This window comes from Fundulus heteroclitus, chromosome 1, assembly GCF_011125445.2.
Source record: "Fundulus heteroclitus isolate FHET01 chromosome 1, MU-UCD_Fhet_4.1, whole genome shotgun sequence".
Lineage (NCBI taxonomy): Eukaryota > Metazoa > Chordata > Actinopteri > Cyprinodontiformes > Fundulidae > Fundulus > Fundulus heteroclitus.
The window spans coordinates 25,822,865-25,840,619 of NC_046361.1; the positions used below are offsets into that span (position 1 = coordinate 25,822,865).

Below are 17,755 nucleotides of genomic sequence, written 5' to 3' on the forward strand. Positions count from 1 at the left end.
AAATCCACCGTCAGTCCCATTGTGTATCCCAGGGTGCTTGAAGGCAGTATGAGACAATCTGTAGAAGGGAATAGCTGAAGCAGAACTGGATCCTTCAACATGACAGTGAACCAAACAGAGCAGTAAAGCCACTGAAATAGATTGAACTGTTGTGGGGGGGGGGGGGGGGGGGGGGCTTGAGAGAGGCTGTACGTCCAACTAACTGCTCAAACATCTCAAAACTAAAACTGAGTAGTGGAGCAAGCCTTCCTCAGAGAATGGTAGATGACTAAAAGAAGCACCTCATTGAAGGAGGTACCATCCGTTGTTATATCAGAAGAGTGTCCTATATTTTTCCTTAGTTAGAAAACATGATTATTTTTATATCTTTTGTTTCTTGAGTTAAAACAATGTTATTAATTGCAGTTAATTACTTTCTATTCCAGAAATGAAAAATGGTCATTACAGATCAACATCTGAACATTTAATGATAGGTAAACTATATTTTAACAGGGTGCCCTGATTTGTTTACATTACTGTATGTTTGTGATCAGCATTTTTACTCCTAAGTGTCGCCTGACTTTATCAGTGTGTTTCCACACCTCAGAACATGTGCAAGTTATCTTTATGGAGAAGGATCCTTGTAATTATGGTTTGTGTAGAAAGCACAAGACAGTCCACTTTCTCCCCCCTTGGTCTATTATTACCCCCCCCCCCCCTCTCTCTCTCTCCTTTTTTTTTTTTTTTTTTTTTTTACATTTATCAAGTATTTTCAATCCCATTCATTTATATACACGCATGTTTTTGATGCTGTAGCGAACAGTTTGCAAAACCTTACCTCATCCTTTATACACTAATATGTTGTTTTACTGATAAATCTCTATGCTGAGAAGTGTTTGCTTTATTGTACTGATAGGAGCTGGGAGCAGTGGCACATCCTGGGTGCTGCTTTTCCGGATGAAAGTTACTGGTTCCTTGTTTGCAGAAGTGGTCGCTGTTTTTAAACTCCTCCTTGCAGAGTGTGCTTGCTGAGTTTGTTTAAAGCCGTCACTAGTTTCACTGACAACAGTATCTTAAGACAGAATAGGAGCGACATTTATGAGAAGGTCTGTGGCTGTAGGTGTAGACATAACATGTATTATTGTTGTTAACAGATTTAAGCTAGGAATGTGTTTAAAACTATTACACATTTTATCTTATGACCCGATACATATTTTGATTTTAGAAACAGACGATGGTTTAAACGAACCATTTCGTGTCTGCAGAAAATGCAACAAATCTAAATAAAATCAACAAAAGATTATAATAGCGTGTTGTCTTTTCTTTTGGCTGTTTGTTTAACATTTTTCAGTCAACAGGAAGCTGTTTCTACTGACGCTGTGTCTTAAATTAACTATGCAATTGACTTTTTTTCAAGCTTTTCATTTAGTTTTCTTTGCAAAAAACTTGGCAAATAGGGAGCAGGATAACTTTAGTTACTTAAGTATATTTTTTACAGTTTTGCAGATTTAATATGAAAGAAATGAATTACTCTTTCCCTGAACTTGCAGTCCCAGCTACCTTTGACCCTGTATAGAGTAAAAAAGATAGCCATGGTACAGGACAGAGCTGCTTTGATTTGCACTGTTTTTTGTTCACATGCAGACCTTAGCTCCAGGAGAGCGGAATCTGAAAGTATGGTGTGTATTTATATTCAGCCCCTCTTATACCCCTAAATAAAGTCCAGTGCATCCGACTGCCTTCAGCAGTCATCTAAGCACAGAGAGCACCTGTGTTTAATTTAATCCAAGTACAGCTGTTCTGTGATGGCCTCAGTGGTTAGCGAACGTTATTGGACAAACATGAAGATCAAGGAAAACAGCAGACAGGTCAGGGGTGAAGTTGTGGAAAGGTTTAAAGCACGGCTAGGTCATAAAACAATAACCCAAGCTTTCAAAATCCTGCATGGCTGCGTTCAATCCATCACCTGAAAATGGAAAGAGAATGAAACAACTACAAACCTACCAAGACACGGCTGCCCACCCAACAGGCCAAGCAAAGAGAACATTAATCGCAGAAGCCTTTCAAAAGGCCCACGGTAACTGGAGAGCTACAGAAATCCATGGTGAAAGTGGGAGAATTTGTTCTCAGAACAACTATTAGTTGTGCACTCCACAAATCTGGCCCTTGTGAAGAAGTGGCAATAAGAAAAGCTTTTTGTTAGAAAGTCATAATAGGTCTTGTTTGCAGTTTATCACAAGGCTTGTGGGGGGACACTGCGAACATGTGGATAAAGGTGCTATGGTCTGATAAGATATCAGGCAAGATCCACTTTTTTAGCCCTCAAATATGTTTAGTTGAGTGCTGGGTTTCTCTAGGAGTGCAGAACATTTCAATGCAGTCTGTCCCTGCAAAGATTTTGTTATATTACTTTTTGGTCGTATTTTTCCAGCCGTTCGTTTTTTTTCTGTTTTCTATTATGTTTTTGACCAATTACGTCACAGTATTTGCTGCAGAGGTGCTAAACAAAATCATGGACTTCTGGCTTACCAGTCTCAGCATTCCACCGATTTATTTCTCTGAGTGATTTTGTAGTCCAAGCTGAAGGAATGCTGAAACTACAATTGGATAAGTCATTGTTTATTCGTTTCTCTGTCCCTCTGCACATCAACTACCAGTAACGCCTGGCCCAGTGCTGGTCAAACTCCAACACTCAGCCCACACGTCACAATTTTAGCAATACATTGAATCGAATCAACAGAGCAACACAGGTCTAACAAGACCGTAACAGCAACAAAAACAAACGTTTGACTTCATGCTGCTACTCACCTGTCTGGAGAAGAAAAGCTAGCTCCGAGTCAAACTGGAGCTGCTTCTGCTCTCGAAATGCTCTCAACCTTGGAAACGCGAGGCCAATGTTAACCCTCGTTTTGACAACTTCTTTGTTTTTTGTGGTAATAATAACGGGTCCTGGTCGTCCGCAATTGAACGTGACGATAGCATTTTATGTAGACAAGAGACTGGAGAACAACACAGAGAGATGTGTGACGTCATATCATGTTTCACCTAAAGAGATACCTTTAGTTCTGCACGTCACCATTTCTTTAGTTCTTTCTATCTAAAATAATGAGATTTCGCTTATTACTCCTTTTTTTGGGGGGGGGGGGATTTTTCGCGGCTCTAGTAGCTCACTTTTTAGCACAGTAGGCTGACAGGAAGGGGGTGGAAGAGGGGGAGAGACATGCGACAAAGGACCACGGGTCGGAGTCGAACCCGGATCGACCTCGTCGAGGACTAAGGCCTCCTTACATGGGTCGCGCTACCCACTGCTCCCCCAGCGCGCCCTATTTCTCTCTTAAAGAGACAGCACCAAAACAAGTTGCTGCCAGACACATTGGAGAAAAATGAGGAGCATGGGGGTAAATTAGTGAAGAATTGAGACGTAAGCATTTCAGTTCCACTTTATATAAACCACAACTGATTGATTCAAATGTGGAAAAAAAACAACAACTGAAAAGCAATATTTGTCCCCTTTAAGACCGGGGTTACCTTTTGCCCTACCTGCAACTTGCAATGTGAGCAGAACGCAAACACTGCATATCTCTCTGAACACACAGTCCTCATGGTGGATCACGGCAGTGGCAGCATTATGCTGTGGAGATGCTTTTCCTCAGTAGAGACAGTAAAGATTGTCAGAGTTGGTGGGAAGATGAATGAGGCTAAAAATGGACCAGACCATGAGAAAAACCTGTTTGAAGGTTTATCTTCCTGCAGGACAATATGAACGACCAGCCAGAGCTACACTGTAATGTTTTAGACGGAAACTTATGGGCTATTCAACAATGGATACAATTTTCAGTCTTCAAACATGCAAAGCCGGTAGAGACACAGTACTCAAACTGACATGAAGCGCAACATGGAGGGTTCTTCAACATATTGACTTGGGTCGACTGAAATCAAGTGCACAACAAACGTTTTTTATTTTATTTGTAAAAGCATGAATAAGTTCTTTATACCTAACAATTATGCACCACCGGGAGTAGGTCTGACACAAAAATCCCCGATAACCTACTTTGCAGTTTGCTGTTATACCATGAAATAAATGGAAACAGTTCAAGGGATGTGAAAACCATTTCCAGGCACTGTATATCCGAAACAGAAAAATCTGTTCATATTTCACCTTGACTTTTAAGTGCTGCTACACACTTGGTCAACCTTTCTTGTAACAAAAGGATTCCCAGTATGCCAGTTTCTTTGTAGGAACAAATCTAAAAAGCAGGAGCACGTCAACTGCAAAGTAACGGCCCATTTGTAGTGATAAGCTTCCTTGAACATCTCCCACAGAGTTACGCAGAAAGAGAAGATGATCATAGACTCTGTTACTGGGAACAAAGACTACAAACATCTGACTCCTGCTGTAAAACAGATGTTTTAAGGTTTAAGAGTATTACTTTTTCTTTTCTTTTTTTTTTACGTGACACATTTTTGATGATCAGATTATAGGTTCTATCATTCAGATACATACTTGTTTTATGCCCACTTGACCATATTTTGCTTGAAACAGGAATTCAGAGATAAACGTACTGGTAAATAAAAGCCTTCAAAAAAAAAACTGCTGACATTTCAGAACAGTTTATTACAACAGACAAAGTCCGCAGCGCTCCATTCTTCAGGTGGAGAGAAAAAAAAAAAAACAGTGCCGTTATTGTCTAAGTGGAGCAGGGTTGACTAATGTCTTTGACCTACGTATCTTATCTAAACAGAGATAGTCCGAGCTGCAGAAAGAGGCTCCTGTCATTAGCTCCAGAGAGCTGCCAGGATGAAGAAGCGGTCGACCAACCTTCAAGTGAAGCTACCTGGCTTCCTGTTCGTCTTCCAGGTGATTTTTGTTGTCATTTACTATGCCTTCGTGACCTATGACGAGCACGCCGATGCCCGTTTTCAGACCAATCAAACAAATCCCATGCACAACGCCGTGTACAAGGACTACCCCTTCTTCGCTGACATACAGGTCATGATATTCCTTGGCTTCGGATGCTTGCTGGCTTTTTTCCGACTCTACGGCTTTGGTGGGATGGTTTTTAACTTCCTGACCGCTACCTTTGCCATCCAGTGGGCCATCCTGGTGCAGGGCTACTTCCAGTTCTACCACAACGGGAAGATCCACATCGGAGTCATCAATCTGATAAATGCAGAGTTTGCCTGTGCGGTGGTCCTCATCTCTTTCGGAGCGGTGCTGGGGAAGACCAGCCCGCTGCAGCTGCTGGTCATGGCTCTGTTTGAGGTGCCGGCGTTCGCGGTCACAGAGTGGGTCGTTCTGAAGTATCTGCGGATCAACGATGCAGGAGGGTCCATTCTCATCCATCTCTTTGCCTGTTATTTTGGACTGGGCGTGACGTTTGTGCTGTACAGGCCGGGTTTAAACGAGGGCCACGTTAAGGAGAACACCAGTTACCACTCTGACATCCTGTCTGTGATGGGCACCTTGTTCCTCTGGGTGTTCTGGCCCTCGTTCAACTCAGCACTGACCCACAAAGGAGACGACCAGCACAGGGCCATCCTTCACACCTTCATCGGCCTCAGCGCCTCCACGCTCACCGCGTTCGCTCTGTCTGCGATGCTGAACAAAAAGGGAAAGTTCACCATGGCGGATATCCAGAACGTGACTCTTGCTGGAGGAGTAACCGTCGGGGCATCTGTGGATATGATGATATCACCTGCGGCTGCGTACGTGCTGGGCATGATGGGCGGCACGGCCTGCATGCTGGGCTACAAGTACCTGAGTCCATTTTTAGCACAACGCTGCAGGATCCAAGATCAGTGCGGCATACACAACCTGCACGGACTAACGGGACTTATTTCATGCGCAGCGGGGATATGCGCCATTCTGATCGCGGACGAGGAGGTTTACGGCCCCAGTTTGTATGAGATCTTTGCTCACAGAGCTCCAGCGGAGGGGGACCCAAAGCTGCAGGAGCTAAAGACGCTGATTCCAGGTTTACAACAGGGTTTGGGAAGGACCGCGCGGGAGCAGGCTCTCTTCCAAGTTGCTGCAGTGTTTTCCACAATAGGACTGTCCGCACTGGGGGGGATCCTGACAGGTTATGTGTTGAAGCTACCTTACTTTGCATCTCCTTCCGATGGGTTCTGTTTTGATGATGTGCTGTTTTTTGAAGTTCCCCCAGATTACGATGCACCGCTTAAACACAACTATAAAATGACTGCAGAGGATTCTCCAGATGCTCAGCATCAAAGAGTTTTCATCCAATTAGGGGACAATAATGTGGCCTAACTTGGTCTTTTGAACTGATTGAAGTTGTGTTGGTGCTGTGTGATTCACCAACTGTTAAATACGTGTTTATATCCATTGCACTGTAAAAATCTTGATGAAATCTCTCTCTTTTTTTGTAGATTTTTGCAATTTTGTCCATAATTTTAAGCTCTGCAAAAACAGAGGGGTGAGCTGCTGCTTACAGTCAAAAACTCTGATTACTATTGTTGTCATTTTTATTATTATTAATTAAAAATGTAATTAAGTATTTTAAGGGGATGTTTCATCATTCTTTTCTTTACGGCTGTGTTCAGGCTTGTAGGTCACAATAGTCGTTTTCATTTCCATGTCCAAAATTGAGAACTATTTTGAAAAAGGGTGGAAGAAAAGGGCAAGTCATCTCATTGCAAAGCCCAAAGTTACAGAAGAGCAATAACACTACACAAGAAACACAATACTCAATTCTTATTTTATTTAAAGTTTGTGAGAATCATTGAGTTATATGGGCTTGGTTTCATATATGAAAAGCAACTATTTCAATTAAAAAAAGAATGAAATTAAATAAGCAAAATCATCTGAATTTTAATATTACTAAAAGTGGAAGTTCAAAATAAAACACAATGTGTATTGGTGTATTGTCGGAACCAATACACACCTTGTCAACCCACACCACATTGAGTCCAGGACCGCTGGAGAGGTTTTTTTAATGCTTAGTTTGCAATCGGACAAATAAAACTCGACAGGACGACAGGACATGCATAGAAATGTGCAGACACTATTGTATACAGAAGTAATGTATATTAGTGGAAAGCAACCATATCATGGCTACCAAGAAGTTCAAGTCAATTCTATTAGTATTATTATTATTATTATTATTATTATTATTATTATTATTATTATTATTATTATTATTATTATTATTATTATTATTATTATTATTAAACTCTTAAATGTTTCTTTTTTTCTTATTAAACAACTGCAAACTTCCACATTTTGTTAGGATTTTAGGAGACAAACCATCTCAAAGTAGTGCATGATTGGGAGGTGTAAGTAAAATGGTACATGTTTTTATTAATTATTCATCATAAATAAGAATCAGAAATGTGTTACATGAATTTGAATCTGGGCTCAATGAGTCAACACTTTGTAAAAAGCCCTTTTGCTGCAATTGCTACTGCATGTCCTTTGTAACATGTTTTCCCCTAGCTTTGCACATAAAGAGACCAAAATGTTTACCAAATCTCATTTGCAAAGTAGCTGTAGTTTGGTCAGATTTAACAGAGAGCATCTGTGAATGTATTTTTTTTTTTGGCCTTCCCAGTTGCCTCAGATTCTCCGTTGGATATAGATCTGGAAAGTGACTGGGCCATTTTAACACATGAATATGCTTTATATTTAATCCCCTTTTTTGCTTTTGGTTCTGGCTTTAATTTTGGAGTTGATATCATGCTGGTAGGTTAAAACCCTCACCCCAGTCTCAAGTCATGAACAGGAATTCTTCCAGTATAGCTCTAGCTCCATCTATCCTCCCAGATCATCTTCCTGCTGAACAGAAGCATCCCTTCGCCACAATGCTGCTGCCACCAAGTTTAATTATCAGATCGTATGCTATGGGTGACGTGCAGTGTTCATTTTCCTGCACATACAGCATTGTGAACGTAGGCCAAAATACCTCATACCTTCACCTTCATGCACTATTTGCACTGTTGGTCAACCACATAATATCCCTAAGAACATACTGAGGTTTGTGTGTTAATTGTACACAATGTGAAATGTGGGTTATAAATATGATTCCAAGGCAATGTATAACTCACAATAAAAAAGAACAAAGCATTGCCCGGCCATTATTTAGATTAGATTAGATTCAACATTATTGTTATTACACAGGTACAGCTACAAGACAACAAAATGCAGTTTAGGTCAAACCAGAAGTGCAATAGCAGCAAGTGCAAGATATACAATGGTTCCATAAGTACAGGACAGGGATATGTACTGAATAAATATAGAGATAATTACTATTATAAACAACATTTTACTGATAGATTTGTTCTATAAATATAATATATAGATAACTAGTATTGTGAACTAAATTTATAGCTGGATATGTACTGAATATAATATACAGGTGGATATTACTATAAATAGAGTTTTTACAGATATGTGCAATAGCATAATATACAGATGGTTGTTAATATAGCAGAGTTTACAGGTGAATATGTACTATGAATATATATATATATACAGATGGCTATTACTATAGGCAGAATGTGAGCATAATATACAGATGGCTATTACTATAAAATGAATAAATAAAGTTTGGACAGAAGCTATTCGAATTAAAGTGCAGTGGAAGGTAATTGCATATTACAGTTAAAATATGGTATTGCAAATGTATATGTAATATTAATTTGTACTGTAAATAAACAGTACCAATTGTTTACATATACATTTAGATTTATATTTAGATGTAAAAAACAGGTTTTAAAATACCCATCCAACTACATGAAAACGCAGGAAATATTTTATTATTTTTTATTAAATCAATTTCCTAAATTGTAGAAATACTGGAACTTTTTCTATTAAATCTGTTGGCCAAAATAATATTTGGCCACATTAATTCTCCAATGTGAATGTAAATGCTGAATTTGACCAGCAGGCAGCGGTAACACCGTTACTTTTTTTTCCCGCTGGAGCAACATTCGAAGAAGACGACGAAGGAGACGGAAGGAGACCGTAAAGCCACGACCTGCCTGGAATAGCTCCTAATAGCTGTAGCGGAAAACGAAAAGGTTACATAACTTCAAAAGGTCTAACTTTGCCGTAGCTGTCTGTGTTTAGGAAGGAGAAAACCGTCGACGCCATTCTCGTCAGCAGCATATTAACCGTGATACTCAGACTTTGGCACGGCATATCCTCCATTTCAGACGGTAACGTCATTGTTTGCCATATTCAGCTCGCTGCCGCGGAAACGCTCCGAGTTCGGAGTGGCCATTTTGGCACCCTCAACTAAACGCCTGTTTTAGCCACCCAGACGCATTTTTGCGGCCCTGTAACCGTGTCTAAGTAATTGAGTATTCTATTTATTACTCTCGGTTGTTTTCCGTGTTGGTTTGACGTAGTCGTTTTGGTCTCTTTGTCGAAATTCCATTTGGAAGTGGCTTTGCTAAAATGGAAGCGACGGCAAACTAGCATCGAACGTTGCTAGTTAGCATTAGCTCTGCAGCGACGTTAACTCGTGTCGCGTGTGGGATTCGTAAGGGTTGAAATCGTGTTTTGTGGACGATTTTTTTTAACATTCCTAAATTTATGATGTCATCCTTACATGGTTAATAATCGGAAAATATTTTTTAAATAGAAAAGCTAAATGTGATTTCGACCTGATAGTGAGCGCGTATCATGTCGAAACAGTGTACCCCCCCCCTCCCCTCGATGTTAATGTTTTTTATTTCCCTCCCCTTCACCGTAGTGAATTTATTTCTTGTTTCTGTTTAACCCGCAGGTCCGAAATGGCGGATGAATTTGACGTTGAGGCGATGCTGGAAGCTCCATACAGGAAGGTGAGTCGAGAGTTGAAGAAATGGGGCCTGTGAACTGTTGTTGTCCTCTGTATTGTTTAGCTCTTAAATTGTGTTATCATGAAGAAGTTCACTTGAATGTTGTGTCTGGTGATTGAGTTATTTACAAACGCAATACAGAAATATAAATAAATCCACATCTATCTCTCTTTATAGACTTCCCTAATGATATCTCACCTCTACTCCCATGAATTCATCTTTGATTCCACTGTGAACTGTGAAAAAAAAGGAAGGTAGTTATTGCGCATATACTGATGTACTGTGGTTCACTTTAGGACTAAAAGAGATTCAACCTAGAACCATCCAGCCCCAATTCGGTTGCAACAAGGTGAATGCCAGTGGTTGATGAGCCCATCTTTACCTGTCCAGCAAAGGAGGCAGTATTCAGATTTACAATTGGCTTCTTGACCCCTCTTTTTTTATTACTGTGTGGTCCTTACCAGAAGGATTTCAGCTGCAAAATTGTGGATTTAATTGTTTATATTTGTAACTGTTTTGCTCTAAGACGATTTACTCTGTGAAGAACATGTATACATTTTTGTTTGTATCACGTATCTGTTGCTGGAGAATTTCCTAGGGCATTTTAATATCAAAGCCTTTTGATGCACCCGTTACCTTTTTATTACAAAGTTATTATTATTATGCCAGTTTTGCTGGTCGGGATAGATTGTCTTTTTTTTTTTCATGCAAATATGAATACTGCCTCTTTCAGCATCTTGATTTAATTGCATGCTACACAAAACATCTTACATTGACATTTTAGTCAAATGGCTGTAAAATACAACGTATCTAGCATTACTGTTTAAGAAAATCTTGTATTTTCAGTAGTTTTATTAGTCCAAACAATTGTAAATATTAATGCAATCTACAGATCATTTTAGTGTTAAAGGTGGCTTCTTTTGATCATTTTTATTTATTTACTTTTTGGGCGTCAGTATTACTAAGAAGTGTGAATCCCTGTTTGCTTCAGGGCAAGATGTGTGACAGAGGTGGCATCGAGCTCTTACAGTCCAAGAACGAAAATGGGTGAAGATCACTGGACTGACACCAACCACACAGGATCTCTTTTAGTGGCCATGGGCCATGCGTGGTCACGTGTTTAGGCACAAATAGTGGCATTGGTACGACCTGATAGAGGGTGGGGGGGATGGTGGAGAGGACCTGACAGTTATCAAAGCTTCCTGAACTCTGCTAATGTGTTGGACATCCCTTAACTTTCTATTGTAGCATTAAGTACTGACCAGCCTTGTAATGAGGGGGGGGGGAAGGAAGGTATTGGGGTGGTGGAAGAACTGTCCAGAGTTGACTTTAGAAAGTATGAATTATTATTAATTGAATATATTTTTGCATTTTCTCTTGTCTCACCCCCCCAACCCCCTTTACCTTGACGACTTGAAATGTTTCATCTACGTCCTCATGATGTTCTTCTATAAACCTTGCTTAGGATGAGAACAAGTCCTATCATGCAAATGGACACGATGAACACGGCAAGAAGTAAGTTTTGGTGACTTTCTTAATAGTACTCTGAGCTGTTTTCTACTGTTAATGTGTTATTTACAGAATCATTTTCAGAATATCTTATTTTCCCCTCCAAAAAATGTCTGAATTTCACACCCTAACCTAAATCTTAATACAGTTTATTTTACCAAAATGCTGCTTGTGGTAATTTCCTTCCCTGGTTGTAACGCACCTCAGGAAGAGAAGAAGTCGGAGTAGGAGCCGTAGTCCGGGCTCAAGGAAGAAGAAAAGCCGTAGCAGGAGTAGAGACAGGAAGAAGAGCAAGAAAAGGAGCAGGAGCAGAGATAAAAAACGCAGCCGCAGCAAGGAGCGTCATCGCAGCGCCTCCAGAAGCAGGGATCGGGCCGGCCGTTACAAAGCACGCAAGAGCCCCATGTATGTAGCTTCTCAGCTGCTGATGTTGCACATTCCCATTCTGTGCTTAGTTTTGGCTTTAGTCATTTTGTTGCTCTCTGGTAACTGTATGACATTCGAAACAAAAGGAATAACTTTTTGGTTCTTTATTTTAGCCGGAAACGATCCAGAAGTCGGAGTCCCTTCAAAAAAGAGAAGAGTCCCGTTAGGTGAGATAAAACGACACTTCAGTTTGTTTCATGACTTTTGGTTCCAAACGGATATTTTATGAGCAGGCTGTGGCTGTTTTCACAAATTAAAATTTTCCAAACTAAATCGGACCATTTTCTTCCTGTTTTTAAAGGCAACCGATTGACAATCTAACACCAGAGGAGAGGGATGCCCGCACAGTTTTCTGCATGCAGCTCGCTGCCAGAATCAGAGCTCGTGACCTGGAGGATTTCTTCTCTGCTGTGGGAAAGGTCGGCTCTGTTAGGTGTAGATGCTGACCAGACAGTATTTATTTGAAAATGAGCTTACATCTCTTCTTTTTTTTTCTCTCGCTTATCTGCAGGTCAGAGATGTCAGAATCATCTCTGATAGAAACTCTCGGAGGTCAAAGGGTATCGCATACATCGAGTTTGTGGAGACGTCTTCTGTACCGCTGGCCATCGGACTAACTGGTCAGAGGCTCCTAGGCGTCCCCATCATCGTCCAGGCCTCTCAGGTCAGATATACGAAACGTTTGGAAAAGCTTTAAGAGTTGAACATGTTCCTTTAGTTGTTTTGGCTCAGGCTAATCGTTTTTTAAGAAAATATGTCTGTAGAATTTCTTCTCTGGTTTAATGAATGTTGTCCGTTTATTTCCAGGCTGAGAAAAACAGAGCTGCTGCTGCAGCCAATAACCTGCAGAAGGGCAGCGCAGGTCCGATGAGACTGTATGTGGGTTCGCTGCATTTTAACATCACTGAAGAAATGCTGCGGGGGATTTTTGAGCCCTTTGGAAAGGTTAGAAATATGATTCACGTTTTAAGCTTGTTTGTTCACGTCATTAGCTTTGATATTCATTAGTGGCGGTTGGTTTGATTTCATAGATTGAAGGAATCCAACTCATGATGGACAGCGAGACCGGGAGATCCAAAGGATATGGCTTCATATCGGTACCTGAAACTTTTCTTTGTGTTGGAACCGATGCGCTCTGCTGCGTTCAGTCTTTAATCTCCCCGTTCTCTGAAGTTTGCAGATGCAGAGTGTGCGAAGAAGGCGTTGGAGCAGCTGAACGGGTTTGAGCTGGCGGGACGTCCCATGAAGGTGGGACACGTGACAGAGCGCTCAGATTCCTCCACGGCTAGCTCCTTCCTGGACAACGACGAACTGGAGAGGACCGGCATCGACCTCGGGACAACGGGCCGTCTGCAGCTCATGGCTCGACTGGCAGAAGGTTCGTTTCAAGTGTAGATCTGCTCACTACTTTTTGTTTCGTTTGTAGCCAATCACAATCTGATTGATGTGGATTTCCCCTTCCTCCACAGGAACTGGCCTGAAAATCCCCCCTGCTGCACAGCAGGCTCTGCAGATGACTGGATCCATACCTTTTGGGGGCATACCTGCCCCAGCAGGTGAGCGGCAGGGTGATGGATAACCCCCGCCCAACTCCATTGAAACCCCAGTGACAGATCTCTATTGTTTTCACAGTTCCTACTCCTGCACCGAGCCAAGCCTTGAACCTCCCCTCACAGCCGCTGGCCACTCACTGCCTTCAACTCTCCAACCTGTTTAACCCACAAGCGTAAGACGACTTTTTCATTGGTTCACACACCTTCTCAAGTTTCAATCTGTGTTACTTGTACGTAAGAAGCCACTTTAAGCAACAGAGGGACGATGCTAAGCGCAACAAGGAGCATATAGTTGCCGATACAAGCCAGGCCAGACCATAGATTACGGTTACCAACATTACCAGCTGGCATTATTCGCTCATATTGTTGAAAATGGTCTCAACTGCTCCGGTTCGTGTTCAGCTCCTGAATGTTTCTTGTTCATTGAGTTATTTCTCGTCCTCCACAGAGAAAATGATCCCAACTGGGCCTCTGAAATCCAAGACGATGTGATTGATGAATGCAACAAGCACGGGGGAGTCGTTCACATCTATGTCGACAGGAACTCCTCCCAGGTACGTTTTTGTAATCATCTGGCAAAGTTCAGAAATGTATCGGCCTAGAGCACATGACTAGACTATGAAAGTTTAAAGACCGTTACACTTTGGTGCATATATTAAGCAATCTTCTCTTTTTGCGCACAGGGTAATGTGTATGTGAAGTGTCCCTCAATACCCGCAGCAATGGCGACTGTAAACGCACTTCATGGACGCTGGTTTGCAGGTACGTTGGCTAGCTGCTGACTGTGTCTACGAGTGGAAACGTGACGACTGTGATTGATGCATTTTTCTTTCTCTTGCAGGTAAAATGATAACGGCTGCTTACGTTCCTTTACCGACCTACCACAACCTTTTCCCAGATTCAGTAACGGCGAAGCAGCTTCTAATGCCTTCACGTCGATAGTCTGAGACGTCTTTCAGAGGGTCGCTGTAAATACATTTGTTTGTGTTTCATGAAAATCTCACTGAAGCGGAGATGCATTGAAATTTAGTTGGCTGTGTACTGATAAGTGCCCCCCACATTATCAAGGTTTTTTTTTTTTTTTTCTTTCTTTCTTTTTTGAAGTTACTTTTCAGATTTAGTTGTAAACTACCACTGAGAAGTAATCCGCCTATATCCTGGGTCTGTACATTTTTAAATATCGTCTTATCTGCTCGTTAAAATCAGCCGTTTTAGATCCATTACCTTGAAGTTACAGAGAACTGTTGGGTTCAAAGGCCTAAAATGCTGAAAGTTTATTGATGTCAATGGTAATCCTTTGTAACTTTATACAGCCATAATTTCTTTTGTATGAAGGCTTCCAATAAATCTGGCAAACCTCAGAGTTCATTCTTGTTTTGTCCCTATTTGAGTTTGTCATGCCAGGTTCAATTTGTGATTAAAGTCTTAACAACAGTGTTGGGGCCCATGTCTGTCATTTTAATGTGGATTGATTGAACAGTTTGTCATTAAATTTAAGATGTCAGATTCAGATCTTTTGTCTCAATAGGTAATTGGTTTATTTTTATTTTAAGCAAGTCACGATGAAGTGTGTGTATATATACACACAACAATGCATCAAATTCAGTAGCACTGAATTCAACAGCTGCAACCAATGGGTGAAAATCCAGATGTCCATTAAAAGCATATAAAGTACTCAAATATTTCCTTTAGACACCACACAAGATAAAAGCCTCCAAGTGGCTAAAATGCATTAAAAGAAATGAGTGGTGAACGTTTCAGTAGCTCCTCTTGGCTAAATTGAGGGAACTGGATAATGAATGAAAATGTTTATATCTGTTGCTCCAAACAAGGGAACCAGGATCTGGAGACTAAAAAGTCAGTGATGGACTGAAAGGAAGGAATTGGATTTTTTTTTTTTTCTCAGTGTAGTGGTTATACAGGTCAGTCAGGCTGTTTTTCAGTTGGTTCATCATTTTACTGCTTACGCTTAATTTTTCTCTTACACTAACATTTCCATATCAGCACATCAAGGAAGTCAGAATAGATTGAATGTATTTATGATATATGCATGTCACAGTTCTGGTTGAATATTTGCCTTTTTACAGACAAAAGACGTATCAGCAATCACAACTTTCATCTAAAATCTATCATGCCCTTATATTTGGGCATAAAGCTCTAAAAGACTGATGGGACCATGATATGAAATCTTTTAAACAAGGATCTTATGCCTGATAGTAGCTGGGTCACCTGCAAGTAGTCATCTCAGTTACGCAGGTTAAAACGGTCAGTTTTTTCAAGTCCTGTTTAAAAACAACTCAGAATCCAGCCAGGTAGGCTACAATCTAAATTAAAATTATCCAATAGTTTTATCAAAGTGTGGTTAAACCGTATTAAAGGCAGATGAGAAATCAACATCGTTGCATGTGTCTTGCTGAGCTCCAGATGTTTAGACGGTACAATAAACAGAGGCATCTTCTACACCTCGTTTAGCTCTGTAAGCCGGATGTTTAGGATCCAGAAGATTCTGTTATCTGTAGGAACCCTTTCCAACAGTTTCTCAAAACATTTCAGAACTAAAGAAATCAGGACGACTGGTCTGATATCAAAAACCTTGAGGCAGGAGTGTTTTGGGCTCTGGAACAGCTACACGTTTCCAAACTGGGACCAAAAAAATCGTACAACCCACACAAGTGGCTCAGGTTGTGCAGCTGATCCAGGATGGCACATCAATGCGACAGTCAGCTTAGTGTCCAGAGCACGGCTCAGGAGACATGGAGGAGGTTGTAGGGGTGCAACAACCCTGCAGCAGGGCCGCTACCTCCACCTTTGTGCAAGGAGGAACATGAGGAGCGATGCAAAATGACCTCCAGCAGGCCACAAATGTGCATGTGTCTGCTCAAATGATCAGAAACGAGACTCCATGAAGGCCTGACCTCCACAGGTGTGGGTTACACTTACAGCCCAACACCGTGCAGGATGTTTGGCATTTGCTATAGAACACCAAGATTGGTAAATTCTGCATTGGCGCCCTGTGATCTTCAGATGAAAGCAGGTTCACACTGAGCACATGTGACATAGTCTGGAGACGCTGTGAAGAACATTCTGCTGCCTTCAACATCCTCCACCATGACCGGTCCTCCTAATGAAAGACAGTGCTAGACCTCATGTGGCTGGAGTGTGTCGGCACTGATTCTATGGACCGGCCCGCCTGTTCCCCCGACCTGAATCCAATTGATCACATCTGGGACATCATGTCTTGTTCCATCCACCAACGCCACATTGCACCACAGACAGTCCAGGAGTTGATGGATGTGTTAGTCCAGGTCTGGGAGGAGATCCCTCAGGAGACCATCCGCCACCTCATCAGGAGCATGCCCAGTCGTAGGGAGGTCATAGAGGCACATGGAGGCCACACACACACACACACACACACACACACACACACACACACACACACACACACACACACACACACACACACACACACTAGAGCCTCATTTTGAACTGTTTTAAGGACATTACGTCAAGGTTGGATCTGCCTGTAGTATTTTTCCACATTGATTATGAGTGTGGCTCCAACTCCAGACCTCCATGGGTTAATAAATTTGATTTCCATTGATAATTTTAGGGAATTTGTTGTCAGTACTGATTCAACTATGTAAAGAACAAAGTATTTAATGAGAATATTTCGTTCATTCAGATCTAGGACATGTTATTTTAGTGTTCCCTGTATTTTATTTTTTTGAGCAGTATATATTAAAAAAGGTATTAGCAGGAATCTGGACCACCGTTGTGTAAAACTGGCCTTTCTGGTCCTGGATGACATTCCTAAAAAACAAGTGCATCAAATCTCAAACTCCCGGGCAGGCTGCCCTTGCAGACGTTTTTTAATTTTTCAAGCTCGTTTCTATTCTTGAATCTTTAATTCAATAATACTTTTAAGTGCTTTTCTAATATACAAGCTATGCTTAACAAATACAACTTACTGTTCCCATAGTTCAAAATAAGTTAATCTTTTTATAAAGCTATTTTATTCAATACCAAAAAGCCTTGAATCAAACGCCAGCAACAAGCGCAGACACCACAAAGCAAACCAGATCTTAAGCAAACCAAATTTTAACCAGATATGTGGTCAATGTTTCCAACTTTATAAAAAGTAGGAACAGTCTCTCAAAACTAATCAACTTTTCAATGTGCTCGTTATTGTTCAGTGTATTATTTAACTCAATTACAAGTAAGACTGCTGGCTTGACACCTTGTACAAGGTTAACAGGTCTTTTCTTAAAAAAAAAAACAAAAAAAAAAAGATATAGAAAAACCACATCTGTTCAGAACACTATAGCCAAGCGATGGAAAGTTGAGTGGAAGGAAAAAGCGCAGTAGGAAAAGCTGCAAATTCATGCTTCCCTCTGGTGATCAGCTTTAGGGAGATGCCGATTTTATTTTCCAGCAGAACTTGGCTGCCAAAGATACCAGCATCAGCTTAATGGCCTTAACTGGTC

The 17,755-nt window shown here is 41.1% G+C and overlaps 2 protein-coding genes across 4 annotated transcripts in view; both read left to right on the top strand.

The window, feature by feature from the left end:
* Positions 1-6,348, top strand: part of slc12a5b (solute carrier family 12 member 5b) — a 45,745-nt gene extending 39,397 nt beyond the window's left edge. The window contains exon 26 of the mRNA XM_036138925.1: positions 4,904-6,348. Within this exon, the coding sequence (XP_035994818.1) occupies positions 4,904-6,250 (1,347 nt within the window). The 3' untranslated portion in view covers positions 6,251-6,348. The remainder of the gene's footprint in view (positions 1-4,903) is intronic.
* Positions 6,349-8,884: 2,536 nt separating this feature from the next.
* On the top strand, positions 8,885-14,708 carry rbm39b (RNA binding motif protein 39b). 3 transcript variants are annotated; one of them, XM_012863721.3, is made up of 15 exons: positions 8,885-9,018; positions 9,729-9,786; positions 11,249-11,298; positions 11,500-11,697; positions 11,832-11,885; positions 12,020-12,137; positions 12,230-12,382; positions 12,526-12,663; positions 12,750-12,815; positions 12,892-13,096; positions 13,188-13,274; positions 13,351-13,444; positions 13,720-13,825; positions 13,955-14,033; positions 14,113-14,708. In XM_012863721.3, exons 2-15 carry the CDS (start codon positions 9,736-9,738, stop codon positions 14,211-14,213), a joined length of 1,500 nt encoding a protein of 499 aa, XP_012719175.1. In that variant the 5' UTR covers positions 8,885-9,018; positions 9,729-9,735; the 3' UTR covers positions 14,214-14,708. The 3 variants fall into 3 exon arrangements, with proteins under 3 accessions (XP_012719175.1, XP_012719167.1, XP_021172824.1); XM_012863713.3 differs by having other exon boundaries at positions 8,939-9,156; XM_021317149.2 differs by lacking the exon at positions 8,885-9,018 and adding an exon at positions 9,200-9,292.
* Positions 14,709-17,755: the final 3,047 nt, after the last annotated feature.

What these genes read in the sequence shown, in the direction of transcription:
- rbm39b (XM_012863721.3), top strand. Translation starts at nt 9,736, where the DNA reads ATGGCGGATGAATTTGACGTTGAGGCGATGCTGGAAGCTCCATACAGG. An exon ending in AAAGCACGCAAGAGCCCCAT is followed by an intron (nt 11,698 to 11,831) that starts GTATGTAGCTTC and finishes TCTTTATTTTAG; the next exon opens with CCGGAAACGATCCAGAAGTC. An exon ending in TCTTCTCTGCTGTGGGAAAG is followed by an intron (nt 12,138 to 12,229) that starts GTCGGCTCTGTT and finishes GCTTATCTGCAG; the next exon opens with GTCAGAGATGTCAGAATCAT.